We start from the raw sequence: 15,185 nt of genomic DNA on the forward strand, positions 1-15,185 counted from the left end.
GGGGGCCGGGGGGAGGGGAGCCACCTTCTTTCTCCTGCTGCTCCGGGGAAAGAGCAGCTAGGGGAAAAGTTGCCACCCACCTACTCCCCGCGGGCCTTGTCTCTGCTGGCTGGGCAAAGGGATGGGCTGAGGCTGGGGACGAAGGCTGAGTGGAAGCGTCTCGGGAAGCTTGCTGTGGAACTGTCCCTGGGCAGCCCAGCCTGTGGGCTTCAGCTGTTGTCTCTGGTTCATTTGCAGACTGGACTAGGAGAGCCAGTGAGATGTAACTTCACCGTGACGGAGTCCAGGGTCTCCAGCCGGTCCGCATCCATCCAGTGGAGGACTCTGGGGCCTCCCTGTAACTTTAGCCTCATCTACAGCAGTGACACACCAGGGTTCACGAGGTGCCACCCCGTGAGGATAGACAACACCACTTATGAATGTAACCCTGAGGATTTACAAGCCGGAACCATCTACAACTTCAGGATTGTGCCTCTGAACGGAGAAGAAAGAACTGTGGTGTTGCAAACAGGTAAAGGGGCTACAGGTGCGGTTGGATGGCCAGGCCACTCCGGGCTGAGCCCTGCCTGATCAAGCTGATGTTGCACTTGAGTTCCAGGCACACAAGAAAACAGTGGTAAAAATACCTGTGAAGATAAATATCCTCAGATCTGGCCAGCAGCAGCTTGGTTCACTTTCAGAAATTTCCTTAGTGCTGAAAACAGCGGACTAGTCTCTTCAAGGGGAAATGCTGCTAAGAGACATTCTGGGCTGTGGAGGGAAATTTGTTAAAGTGATGTGGTTTGAGCTCCCATCACATTAAATTGTCAAGCCCTGGAATAACTTTAAGTAAATGTTTTTAGAATAAATAATTGAAGTGCAGTGATTAGGGATATGCCTTTCCTCAACTTAGTTTTATTTTTGGAACCAGAATATAAAATCTTCAGGAGTAGAATAGACCCATTCATAGGAGAAAATTGGAAAAATTCCCTTGAAATGAGGGGACAAAAATGATTTTGTATTATGTGAGTAACTAAAACAGCCTAGTATCAGAGAACGTCTTTTGGCTACTCTGCACCTCAGATCAGTTATTTTTTCTTTACACTTTTGGCAAGCCCTTCCATGCATGTAAGTCGGCTAGTTTGTCTTTCCTGCCTCTGTTTTCTTACCTGTAAAACGAGAGTGCAGACTTGGTCACTTAGGTCCAAGTTCTTACCAAGTGCTAACCACTTAGGCAGGGACTCATTCCTCCCCGTGCCACCCCCAGATGTGTTCGAAATTCCCTAACGACTTTCATGTTTCATGACTTCATTAGTCTTCCTTTTAACATCATCTTTATTTGTTGCAATAGTGAAGCCTTACTTTCATCTAGAAAGTCCAATTTAACTGAAAAAAATTCCAGAAGTTAAATTTAGAAATGTGTTGTCCTTACTATTCTTTCGTATGCAGCCTGAACAAAGATCGCTTCTCAGCTACAGTTCTTTAAAGAGGTGTAAGAACTTTCCATCCCCAGGATCGGGAAATGGAACTGGGTTCATGTAATAAATCAATCAAATACTAATTCTCTTATTTTTACGAAGAAAAAAATTGAGTGGCCAGTTGCATCACCTGACTTACTTCAGATGAAACTTTTAGATAATTTCTGAGATTAGCAAGAACAAATTGAAAAGAGACACCAGTTGTTAAACATTTATTTGTGTTGTTATGTGGAATCAAAGAGAGACTGAAATCAACCTTATAATTAGAACATTTTCCAGAAGTTTAAGCAGCGGGATTTTTGTTCATAAAGCTGTTAGTTTCTTGGTACATGCACACAGTTTAGTGAGCACTCAGACTGCTGACACTGTGAAATGTAGGGCCATAGAGCTTCTAGGTGTGCTCATTACACTTGATAAGGTATGTGTGCAGAGTGGAGCAGATGATTTTTAAAAACAGGTGAGCCTTCAGAAGTTTATGGGAGAAAGGCTGAAGACATTCATAAGCCAGTATATAGTCATTTACTCAGAGGTATTACTTTTGGGGGAAGAAAAAAAAAGTTGATGGAAAAGGACTTAGTGTGGTTGCTACTATTTAGAATGCCCTTTGAGTTTAATTATGCATGTCAGTGTTTCAAGTCCAGAGATATTTGTGAAATGTAAGAAATATTTGCACTTTATTAACTATGTTGAATTCAATAAAAAGAGACCTCATCCGCATTCACAATGTGTTGGCGTTCAGGTTCGCATCATTTTCCTTCAGGAGTTCCATTCACAGTACCACTGATACACTTTACACCGCAAGTTTTATGAGGTTCATGATAAACGTGGAGAATGAAACTTGCAGGTGATGTTTGTATAATGGTAATTTTTTCACACTTATTTGTATGATGGTATAACCCTTCTTAGGATTCTCTACACTTTAAACATAATTTTATTTAAACTAAGATTTTAAAAAAATGCTTAAGGGAGGATTTTTTTGTTGGTTGTTTATTTTTTGTCATTACTGCCTTCTATATTTTAAGGATGTGTGTGAATTTTTCGTTTATTTAATAGAAAGGACCAGTATTCCTCTATGGTAATTGCTAAGCTGCAAAGATCCACAAATTACATTTTAGTGTATTAAAACATGACCAACTAGTAATATAATATTAACTCCGAGATATAACTTCAAACAGAAAAGTCACTCAAAGTGTGTTGTGCTTTCCTTATGCCAATTTGCCTGTCTTGTTAGCCTAGAATAAGAGAGCAAGATGCGATTTGGCTAGAGATACAATGGCTGCTTAGATTATCTCTGTGTCATTCCAAGTGTGATTTGTCTGTTGTTCCTGGTAACTTTTCTAAAATAACCAGTTATTTCAGTGTCATGTAGACACGACCTTAAAGGTCAAAATTTTAAATAAATGGGAGCTATTTCAGCAACAATCAGCTTTCACTCCAGCTTTTAAATCAGAGTCGAAAAACATATGTACATTCCAATTCAGTTCAGCAAACATTTATTAAGCTTGGACCCTGCAGTGAATTACACCAGGTGGTGATTGGTGGGCTTGTAAAGATGACGAACAGTACGTGGTTCCTGCCCTTGCTGTCCCATGCAGTGGTGAGAGAAGGTCATGGGGAAGGTGATGACAGAACTTCACCACATCTTTCCTGAACGGACACTTTGTCCTGCCCCCTGTATGTGATGCTCTCCTAACCACAGAGGAGGCACCGGGCAGTTCTCAGGGTCCTTTCGCCACTGAATCGTCTATGCCACAACCATAATAGATTCAAAGCCAAATTATTCAGTTGTGGCTAAACGCGATTTGCAAGCTAAATTGTTTAGTTGTGATTTTATCAGAAATCAGTTGTGAAGATAACAGATATTGAAGAACTCAGCATTTTTGCAACACTGTACCCTCAGCTTAGAGCAGCAGCCAAACCCTGGTAGCCCCTAGGGGTGTGAAGAGTCTAAATCATAGACATGTTTTATTTGGCTCACATAGTATTTATGAAGAATTCAGATGGTTTTACCAGCATTAAAAAATGGGAAATTCATATAAAAGTCAGATATATGGATTCTCTTAAAATATTGGAAGACTTGGCAAAACTGGGCCATCTGTACTCCTAGAACTCCCCAGAGCTGAGCTGTGGCTCCTCTCCTTTAGATACCAGTTCATTTGGCCACTTCGTATGTCCTTACCTGAAGCATCCTAAGGACATTTGAGTTTGTTTAAACAGAACTTTCTAGTTTTCATTGAGGACTTTTGGGGAGCTTTTATCTTTCCAACAATAAGAAGTAGTTTTTTAGTACCTAAAATAGCATATAGCACATGGTACATGTTCAATAAATATTGATTTAATGGATGGATAGATGAATGAATTAATTAATGGTTAGTTCTATGCATGGATAGGTAGTAGATAGATAATCAATGAACAAGTAAATATTAATGAAGGAAATGAATATTTTATTGGGAAAATGTACACACACTAAAAATCTGACCTGTTCCCCTTGGGTTCTGAGTAAGTCATGCAGCCCAGGGAAGCAGGTGGGTGGGAGGGAGGGAACGTCGCTCACAGGAAGAATATCTTAGTGGCACATGCCCTCTTGTTAGTCAGTTTCATCTACTTACAAATGAGCCAAAAAAAAAATCAGCACTTAATGTGGTTAATTCCTTTGTCTTTAATAAAGAAGATGTTTCAGAAGCTGTAATGACCAAACTAGCATTTCCGCCAACATTCGCACTTCGCAATGTTGCTCAGTGTACTGATTTACTGGGGCTTCCATAGCAAAACACCACAGGCTGAGCGGCTGGAACAACAGAAATGTATTTTCTTACACTTCTGGAGGCTAAAACTCCTAGATCAAGGTGTCAGCAAGTTTCTTCTGAGGTTTCTCTGATTCGCTGGCAGGTGACCACTTTCTCACTATGTCCACGTGTGGTGTCCCTCTGTGTTATCTGTGTCCCGATCTCCTCTTCTTATTGGATTGGGCTCCCCCTAATGACCTCTTTTAACGTTATTACCTTTTTAAAGGCATTGCCTCCAAATACAGTAACATTCTGAAGGGTTGGGGGGTACAGTTTCAACACACAAATTTTAGAGTGGCACAGTTCAGCCCATAACACTTATATAACTTTAAATACAGGCCATTATTTCTCAATAATGTCTGCAAGCTATTTGCATCAAAATCTCTTGCAGAGTGTGGTATAAAGGCATATTCTTGGCTTCTACCCAACATGTAATGAATTTAGAAAGAATGGAGCCTAGGGTATCTGCTTTTAAACAAATATCAAAGTGAATCTGTGCACACTGAAGTTCGAGAGCTATTGAAGTAGTTTTTCTGTTTTTCATTGGCATTAAAATTTTGATATCATTTCTTTTTATGGTCAAATCTATATAAATAAAGTGAACATTATACTGGCCACATATTGTTTAACTTCGTCCTCATGGAGGTCCGGTGGCGGGAGTATTATGAACATACGGGGTGCACAGCGGTTAAGAGTTGGATTCTGAAAGCTGCTGCCTCCATCACTTACTAGCCAAGTTTCCTTGGGCAAGTTATTAACCTCTCCAAGCCTGCTTCCTAACTTATAAAATGGGGGTGATAATAAAAATATTGCCTTCTCCACAGGATCTTTTGAGGTTTTAAATGGTTCATGTACACTAAGTGTGTCATAAATTTGCTATTACTAACTTTCAGGTTGGAAATGAGATTGACATTTATAAGCATTAACGTCACAAACCCACACAGCATACATGGGATAAGCATAAAAGTTGCGCCCTGGTTTACTGCATTCAACCCCAGTTCTTTCCATTACTCTGGGGAAAGGACATAATTTTTAAGCTGGTTTTAGTTCTTTCAAGTTACTATATGATACTGTGGTATTTCTTTTCTAGCGATTTTTTAAGGAGGAAAAATATATTACAAAAAAAATCTCTGTGTGTGTCTGTAGCCTACACAGGGTGGAATAATGATTCAATGTGTTAGAGTGCGAAGCAATGATAAATTATAAGCAGCTATTGATTTTCAGTTGTGTTGAACTCTTGGTGATGGGCTTTAGCAGTCAGCCATTTGCAGTCTCTTTCAGGAGTTCTAAGGTCAAGCTGAGCTATGTATATGGAATGAACCAAGTGCTCTGAACTTGATCTTTTGTGTGCTTAGGAAGCTTCCTCCCTTAGTCTGACTTCTGTTGGTGGGCATGGCCTTCTACAGGTTAGCAAGAAAAAAATAATAAAATCTAATTTGTCCAGACAGAATAAGAACAGAACAAAGAAAAAGTGTTTTGCCTTCCATTCCCACACACCAATTCAATGGAATCCCCCAGGGCCATAAAGAATAACTCTGACATCTTTCTGACCTTGTCGGAGAAATCAAGCCCACTCTATACGTTTGAAATGACTGTATGACCCTAAACATATAATATGCAACTAAATTGACAGGGCAGCTCTGTGTTCCCGTGCTGCTGCGTGAGCTCTGACCCCTGGCAACCCTGTGAATGAGTGATGTCCATGCTGTTCTGTCTTCAACGGCCCCGATCAGCTCCTGTGGACACTGCTCAAGGCTTCCATTGTGGAGCCAGTCCACCCTGTATCTGTGCTTCCTCCTTTCCTCTTGCCTATACACATAGATTTCCAGGGATTTTTGTTTTTATCTTCGTTTTTCTGTCTTTTATGTGGAAAAACTCAAACAAATAAACTGGCTAGAATAATGGACTACCATGTATTCTTCATCTATCTTCAACAGTTATCAGCTGATAGCCAATCTTGTTTTATCTACACCCCACCCTTACTGTCAACCCATATCATTTTGATGCAATCTGCAATCCAAGTCATCATTCAGTTTCATTTATAAATATTTCAGTATGCATTTCTGAAAGATAAGATTATTTTTAACACAGCCACAATGTTATTATCGTACCTAACCTTAACAATAATTCCCTGATATCTCGATGTCCAGGTTGGAAAGCTCACATCAAGTGATGCTCACGAATCTCTACACGAGAGACACGATCTGAGTGGAGGAGGAGGCCAAGGGGCTGGGAGCACTTAGATGACATTGAGAGAGCCTCCGCTGTCAATGCCCAAGGACCTCCTGAAGGGCATCACGGGGGTGAGGGGTTAAAGTCTCCATCAGTTGTCAAGGTGCCCTCAGTGCTGACACGAATACTCAATAGAAGGGAGCTTTTCAGCTTTAGCTTAAACTGCTCTCTCGCTCTGAAATGACCTTTTTTTCTTCTCTGATTTCTAAGTCCTACTTGACCTCCCAAATGTGCTGAAGTTCATTTCCTTCACGAAGCCCACCTCTGAGCCCTTAGCCCTTGGCTACCATTCTCCATTTGCATATTAAGCATTAATGCCCACCGTGTTATTCTTAACAGCAGCAACACTCATACCAACTGCCATTTACTGAAAGCCCAACGTGTGTTAGGCCAGCACTTACCGCTGGGCCTCTCTTACCTCTTAGCACGTACAACTCTGTAAAGTATTGTTGCTCCCATGTTACAGGCAGGAAACTGAGCATCAGCAAAGTTAAAACAGTTTTCCTAAAGTCACCTTCATAACTGACAGTGCTGGGATTTGAAGCCAGGTTTCATCTGACATTGAAGTCGGCCTCCCTGATAGTGCACCTTTTGTTTACCTCTTTCTCACAGGTGTTAACTGCCTGAGTAGACTGTAAACTCTCAGAGGGTGGACCACCTACTACTTACACACCTAAAGTCAAATAAGATAATGTGTCATCCTGCGCTGTTGTTAGTGATGATGCAAATAATGGTCAAAACTGCTTTAGTTGCCTTTCCGAGTCGTTAAAACTTTAAAGTTCCTTCTTACCTGATCTTTAGGTCTGCTGTGTTAAGGTGCTAAGTTAAATGCATGTTAATCGGATGTATTAGCATAACACAGTATGTCATCTTAAAATAAGTTAGAAAACTGCCTAGTATAGTCAAACAGCAACAATCACAAGGTAAAAGAGATGTATTTCATTAGCTGGAGATTGCGAGCAGTTGCTCTTTCATTTCGTTCTGTGGTGCAAAAGCCACAGACCTTCCGTTGGTGCAGGTTTGTGAAAATGAGACAGCATACTGTAAACTACCAGATCTGACACAGATAGAGTGCGGTGCCGCTGGGACTTCAAGACCAGCATGTGACAGTAACCCGCCCGTTGTCTGCGCTCTTGTTGTAAGGTTGAACTTATGTCCACAATAAATGCTACCACTTTGAAATCTAAACACTCTGGCCATTCCTTTATCCATAGATAATAGTGTCTTAATAGCCATACAAAAGAATTTTTAAAGAAAATATTACTTTCATTATATATATACACACACATATGCATGTATGTATATGTGAGTTTCTCCCTCTTCCAAAGTCACATTTTAGAAAAGGAAAAAAGGAAGAATTCATTTTGGTTCAGGAATTTAGCTAAGCTGCACCTTTTCCTCTGAGAATAGAAAAATTGGGTTGACATCAAGCCAACTTATGAAATTCTAGGGCTTCCTAATTCTGGTAGACTCACTGAAATATAGCAGATGAGGATGGCAGAACTTGGCGTTTGGCACTCCAGGTCTGTCTGGAACTAAGAGCACAAATGTCTTAAATGTGTGGCAGGTGGTGCATTTTGATGTATGCTTGAGATTAAATTATCAATTTATAGTTCTCAACAGTCCCCTTAGTTTATAATACTGCGCTGGTTGCCGCATGTTTGGGGGCGGTGGGGGAACCCAGCAAGGCTGTAATGCACACATGTGTATTGATATCTCTACCATCAGCATGAATTAAACAGAAGCCAAGTGAAGTTTTCTAATTACATACGATTTTTCTTTTGATCAGAAGATTACAGATATGTAACCAAATTTTCCAATAACATTTAAAACGTCAATTTGTATATATTTATATATGAAGTTAGCGTCCTTGATGGATCCAATTTGTTTCTAATGAAATATTGAAAACTTTTTCTTTAATACAGCAGAGTTTTCATTGGGCTTACATTGAAAAGATGTGTGAACACTAAAGGCTGCCGTGTGCACGGCCATAGTGGACCCCTGCCAGCAAAGGGCTTTATCACAGCAAAACTGGGGTTTTAAGTGTTTGTTTCCAGTGCAGGTTCTCGCAGCCCAGGCACTTCCCAGTCTCATTGTTCCTTTGTTCTAGCGGATGTACAAAGGATTGACTGTTTTGTTTTCTGGCTCAGAGAGATTAGATAAAGTCTGCATTTCTGAACTTCACCCTCTAGGCACGGAACCTTAAAATTCACTTTCTATAGCTCATATTTTGCAGATTATATATGTTTAGATTACACTGAACATAACATCATTTTCTTTGGCCTTTATCTGGCTCAATTGTAGACAGAGGCGACACTATAGCATTGATCTCATCTGAACTATCACTGGAAAGCAGCTGTCCCTCTCATCCTTGTCCTTAAAACGCCTCTTCAGCAAAAACGGTGTCATCTTGGTTGGCTATGACAAGGTTGCTCTTGAGTTTTGTGGGCTATTAGAATCTTATGGCAGTGGAGTACCTTATCCTTGCCAGGCAAAAGGAAAACTTTCTGTGAGGAGAAATTATTCTTTCCTTTTGTTATGACATCCTTGGTTATAGAGTATTATGTAGAATAGGAAATTTAAATAATATTGCCCAAAATAAAAAACTGTTTTTCTGCCAGAACTTATAAATGAGCATCACTTTGGGAATTTTTTTCTTTTATCTTAAGGGTTAGAAAGTTAGTTCATGGAATAAACTGATAAAATATTTATGTAGGTACTTTTTTATGAAGAAAGCAATTTAAGCTTTTATCACTTTGGTTTAAAAAATTGTATCCCATTTTTGCCTCCATTTTGTCAGTGATTCACAGGAAATATTTTTCATAATTAAGTAGACAGAATTAATTTAAATTACTGAGTATACAAAATTAATTTAATTAAATTGTATGCCAGGTAAAATCTATATTTTGTTATTCCTCAAAACATCAGAGAATGTAGGTACTATTATTATTCTCCCCAGGCAGGTGGGAAAAGGGGGGCTTAGACTGGCGAAGTAACTTGCCCAAGTCTTAGGACTGAAGCCGAGATTCGAATTGAGTTCCATTCAACTCCAAAGCCCAACATCTCTGCTACTACATCTTCCTGCTTCTATGATAAGATCTTCTCCTAGTTATAGGAGTAATAATAATACTAGCTAACATCGAACACTTACCATGTACCAGATGCTGTTTTTAGTGCTCTAGATAAAATACTCAATTTATAGCAATAAAATATACATCTTCATAGCAATTCTACTAAAATGGTAGTTTTATCACCAGCACTGCAAAGGTGAGACAGCTGAGGCACAGGGAAGTTAAGGAATTGCCCCAGAACACAGCTACAGAGCAGGGGAGATGATTCAAGCCCTGCCCTAGAGCTGGTCATCCGGTTCTAGACCCTGCCCTCCTCAGGTGAGCCTGTGCTGGACTCGGGGGTAAACCACACAACCTCATCCTCCAAGCTCACCTGTGCTTTTGGCTCTTGAAGTTACAACTGCCTTGGCTTATTTGTTGGCTAATATTTACATTATTATTCATTATTGCTCGTATAAAATGTTATGTGGTTTATTCAATTTTTACAGTATGATGTAATCATTGAAATCACAGACCAAAACACAAAGACAGTAGATTTATCATAGTCTGAATTTAGCCTACGTGTGGTGTCTCTAGGTGACCCACAGATAGTTTTATAAGCTGTCTGGTCATAAATGCCTTTTGAACAGAATAAAATTACCTTGTCCCTATTTGTATAAATGTTATTCACAAACGAATGCCTTCTTAAAACATATATTGTTCTAAGAACATTCTAGAATTCCTGTGGTCACTGTGTGAGAAAAATATAATTTCCCAAGATAAGAAGTGAGATCTCTATAGCCATGCCACTAAAATATCTGACCCGAGTATTGAAATTTAGTTTCTCCTAACTTAATCCCACTTTCTAGATCAAGAACATGTAGAATTTCTGGAAATTACTCCTATGTAAATGTCTCTCAATGTTTCTACTCCCAGCATCCCGGGCGGGGAGAGCCTCATTTCACGGGCGGTCTCGCTGCACTGTGCAGTGGCCGCTCACTGAACGCTATTGACTTAGTTCTTCACCTGCAGATGTTCTGTTCATCCTGTTTCAAGATTCAATACATGGGAAATGGGACTTCTCAAACCCATCCATGGCTTTGAGAGTTGCAACTAAATAAACAGCTGAGTGCTAACCCATTCCCACCTGCTCTGTGGGCCTCAGCAGCTCAAAAATGTCCCAGAACTCAAGTTGTGAAAATTTGGTGACATAGGCAACCCCAGCTGTTGGGACAGTTCATTTTGGAGAGCAAACCTAGCCTAGGCCCTTAATTAAGTCTGTATCTTTTGTGGTTTCTTGATATCTAAAAACAACCGTAAGTCATCTATTTTAAGCCACAAAAATCCACAACCTAAAAAAGAAAAAGTTTGGTACAAATTTCAAAATCAATTCTTTTTGTTTTTTTCACTCATGCATCAGCGATCTTGGTGGTCGGGGAGGTCCGCACCACCACTCAGATAGCAAAATCAATTCTTAATATCTGCATTTTCTGTTGATTTTCAATATTTGCCCAGGCATAGCCTGGACATTTGTCAGTGTTGGAAAAGTGCTGGCTTTGCAAGCCAAAGAAAATGTCACCTTGCTTGGAATTCCAAGCTCAGAAAAAAAAAAAAACAAAAAAAACATCATATTAGAAAAAGGAGTTTATATGACTAGAAGCTGAGTGTGGGTGTTTCTTTTTTAAATGAAATGGTAAGTTTGGAAGTGAAGTAAAATGCCAGTTTGTTTCACAGGCTGCAGATGTTTAAACTTTTTAAGGAAAATAAAGCTGGATTATAGCAAAGTAAGCATGTTTTGCAGAAGTCTTCAAGCCACATTCTCTTTCTTGGTCTTTGCCTTGCAGACCCTTTACCTCCTTCAAGGTTTGAGGTCAGTCAAGAGAAGGGTAATTCAACCAGCTTGCATGTTTGGTGGACTCCTTCTGGAAGAGTCACGTCTTATGAGGTGCAGTTATTTGATGACAACAAAAAGATACGGGAGGCCCACATTCAAGAAAGTACTTCATGGAATGAATACGCATTTTATAACCTTACTGCTGGTAATAAATACAATATTGCTATCACAGCTGTTTCTGGACATAAACGTTCCTCAACAATTTATACCAACGGATCAACAGGTAAGACCTGTTTACAGATAGTTGGGCATTTAATAGTCTGTGCTCCTTTTGAAATTATATTAAATTCAAGAAATAGAAGTAAGAATGCCCCCAGATCAAAGATACATGCATACGTACATAAGTGTTGTGTGATGCGATGGAAAACCTAGACTGAAAACAAGGAGGTGTAGCTATGCTGCTAGCTTGCTGGGTTATTTTGTCACAAACATGTCACAAAACTTCTCTGGGATTAGATTTTTTTCCAAATTAAGTAAATGTTTCCTATTGGCCCTTCTAACTCAAATCTTAGGCAACAGCATTTTCTGAGTTTGGACCCCATAAAATTCATTTCTTAGTTGTTTCCCTCCTTTTCCTCTTCTTACAACATCAAACCATGGTATTTCCCGAAGATTCCCATGTTGGTAAAAGTCTCTGCTCGCACCTACGTACCCTAATATCAGTGACGTATTGTGACCTCCTTCCATGAGTACTGCCTTTCTTACCATCCACTCTCCCTCGTTTTCTCTCCAGCTTTATTGTTCTCTTTGCATTTTTTCTCTCCTATAGTTCTCTCCTTCTTCTTTTCCCTTTACTGTTATGCCACAGCATACTTCATTGGCTAAAACTACCTAATTCCTATTAAGTGGGGGAGACAGACAGGTAAACTATGATGTAGCTCTAAGCTGTGGACTTTGGAAAGAGCATTAATCTAGGTTTCAGTGAAATTTCAAAAGTGCTGTTTTCATTCATTATCACACAAGTTAGATTACAGGGAAGCATAAATGAATGTGCAGTTTTGAGTTAAATGTGTCTGTCTTCTCCAAGGAAGTTATGAATGACACTTTGGAAATCCCTTGTGTCCCCTTAGTGCCATTGCCGGTGAAAGACATTGGTATTTCAGCGCAAACAAATTCTCTCCTGATTTCCTGGTCCCATGGCTCTGGGAATGTGGAAAGATACCAGCTGATGCTGATGGATAAAGGGACCCTAGTTAATGGCACTGTCGTGAGCAAACATACCACTTCCTACACTTTCCACGGACTGACGCCGGGCCACCTCTATAACCTCACCATTGTAACTGAGGCTGCAGGGCTGCAAAACCACAAGTGGAAACTGGCCAGGACAAGTAAGTTCCCTAGCTAGCTGCACAAGAATAAAGTGCAAATCAAGGGAATGTTTAACAAACAAGGCTTATTAATTATTTGAATAATGGCAATACAGGACCAATTGAAATTCTGTGTTAGAGAAGGCCCTTAATATGTATCCACTTTTCTGCATAGAAAAAGAGGGGTTCCCTTTCATTATAGCCCTTGGCAACATTCTGAAGTAGCAAAATTAATTACTAAGCTAGCCTTGGCTTCTCATCTCAGGATGCCCGTCTTCCTTCTTTTAAACAGGATTCCATTGCCCCTGTGACATCACTCGCTGTGGAGCAGGAGAGCTTTCTCAGTGCTATGCAAAGACCTCCTCCTGTGAAACAGTGGTTTCCCCAACTCTAGCCAACAAAACAGAACTACAGGGCCTGTTCTCACGGCCTAATGCAGCCTGATAAACTAACTGGGGCTCTTTTCATGAATAAGTTCATATGCACACTCATTCATTCATTCATTCCTAGCTGTTGGGTATAAACTACATATTAGGCATTGAGGATATGACACATCCAAGAGAGACAAAGTCTCTGCCCGCATGGAACTTATATTCTAGTAGATGCCAATGCTTCTGGTGGATCTAATGTGTTAATCAATCCCCTCTCTTGGAAAGTTATCTAAGTTTCACAGTAACTCTAAAATATGTGGTGTCTCAGAAATCACTCTAGTGATGAGAGTGTCTGAAATTATAGGAGGCTGGTGGGAATGATATTTGGGGACACCTGTACATTTACATATATCTTGTTGATCACATCTCAAAGATACATAGACAAGCCCAACAAAAATGTAGCATATATCTTAAGAATAATTCATGTATACCAAGTACAAATTACACTTCTAACCACTCTATGCAAAATCAGTATGCTACACCCATTCTTTTAATGAAATGTTGTTAATTTATGTGATGATATTAGTGAGGCCCAACGTTATAGCATAAGCAAGCGGTAGAAAAAATATTCACCGAAATGTCTTTCCTTCGTGATCATTTTCCATTGATGAAATAATGACACAACTCTTTTTTTTTTAATTTGAGGAGGAGGAGGAGGAACAAGATAAAATTTTAATTTCAGGATCAGTGAGTCATTGACACAACTCTTGAGCTTTCATTTTACCATGCTTTAAAACGACAGTATTTTTAGCACACAAAATTTTGTAATAGCTAATCCATTGATCGAGCTATTATGCACTTGCTATTATTAAATAAATAAAAAGGGGAAGAAGTTAGGCAGATGAAATTAAGTAGAAATTGACATTCCACTTAAAGAATTTTGGCCAAGCCCTCATCTGCCGACAGGACCCCTAGGCTCAGGGACCTAGGCAGAGCTGCCCAGGGTCACCCAGCCAACCTGATTCAGTCTGAGCCAGAATCCAGGCTCCTACTGCCTCGTTTGTGTTTTTCCCACCAGCCAGATAGTCTTCCTTTGGTTTTGCGATATTATCTTTGCCTCATGAATTTGTCATTTTCTTCTGTGCAGGGGGTGTGGCTTGTCAAGATTAAAATTCAGGTCAAAATTTGGCCACGAGCCTGGTAAGATATCCTGAGTTAAAGTCTCTTCCTTTCTCCTGATTTAGCCCCCATGGAAGTCTTAAATCTGAAGGTGACAAATGATGGCACTTTGACCTCTCTAAAAGTCAAGTGGCAAATGCCTCCCGGAAATATAGATTCCTACAACGTTACCCTATCTCACCAAGGGACCATCAAAAACTCCACACAATTAGCACCCCAGGTTACGGAAACCCAATTTAAAGACTTAACCCCTGGACGACTTTATCAAGTTACCGTCAGCAGTGTCTCTGGTGAATTGTCTGCTCACAAGATGGCAGTTGGCAGAACAGGTGAGTCTGGGCTCCAGAATATTCCTTGTTGCCCAAATCAGTCTCTGATCCATCTTAGACTAGGACAAAATAATTTAAAAGGGAAACTCCATTCCCAACCTGGGAACTGTGGTCTTCATGATGGAAGGTGTCTGGCCAGGACCCCATGTACAGAGTAAAGCAGAGGGTTAACTGCATTCACCTGAGTTACTTAAGCAAAGGTATTTGGATTGATTCCTGTGTGATCTACATAGTTGGGTCCGCCCTGTGCTGTTTCACAGTGTGCCACTTAAGTGGTATAAATGCCTTAGCACTGATCATAATAAATGAAATATTTCTGATCAACTCTTACAGTAAGGGCCAGTTAGCATTTAGCCATGGCTTTTACTAACTTATGTTATTATTTACTCAATTATCTAGTACCTTCACATGTAAATTACTGTACAGTGAGCTTTGGGAGTTGTTACAATGGCAGGGTTCAGCAAACTACACCCTTCAGCCAAACACGGCCTGTAACATGTTTTTGTACAGCCTCTTGCTAAGAGTGGTTGTTACATTTTTTTAAATGTTTAAAAAAAATGAGACAAAGACCTTAATGGCC

At 39.9% G+C, this 15,185-nt stretch overlaps 1 protein-coding gene and 1 non-coding gene across 4 annotated transcripts in view; one reads left to right on the top strand and one right to left on the bottom strand.

Moving 5' to 3' along the window:
• The window catches only part of PTPRB (protein tyrosine phosphatase receptor type B), a 105,105-nt gene that overhangs the window by 22,705 nt on the left and 67,215 nt on the right, over positions 1-15,185 (top strand). For all 3 annotated transcript variants that reach the window (XM_024576357.4, XM_045184650.3, XM_024576358.4), the window contains 4 exons: positions 238-511; positions 11,370-11,642; positions 12,490-12,747; positions 14,342-14,605. In XM_024576357.4, the coding sequence (XP_024432125.2) occupies positions 238-511; positions 11,370-11,642; positions 12,490-12,747; positions 14,342-14,605 (1,069 nt within the window). The remainder of the gene's footprint in view (positions 1-237; positions 512-11,369; positions 11,643-12,489; positions 12,748-14,341; positions 14,606-15,185) is intronic.
• On the bottom strand, positions 10,938-11,011 carry LOC112319192 (small nucleolar RNA SNORD24). Its single transcript, XR_002976295.1, has one exon. It is a non-coding gene; the product is annotated as a small nucleolar RNA SNORD24 (small nucleolar RNA).

Source organism: Desmodus rotundus, chromosome 3 (assembly GCF_022682495.2).
Source record: "Desmodus rotundus isolate HL8 chromosome 3, HLdesRot8A.1, whole genome shotgun sequence".
In the NCBI taxonomy this organism is placed as follows: Eukaryota; Metazoa; Chordata; class Mammalia; order Chiroptera; family Phyllostomidae; genus Desmodus; species Desmodus rotundus.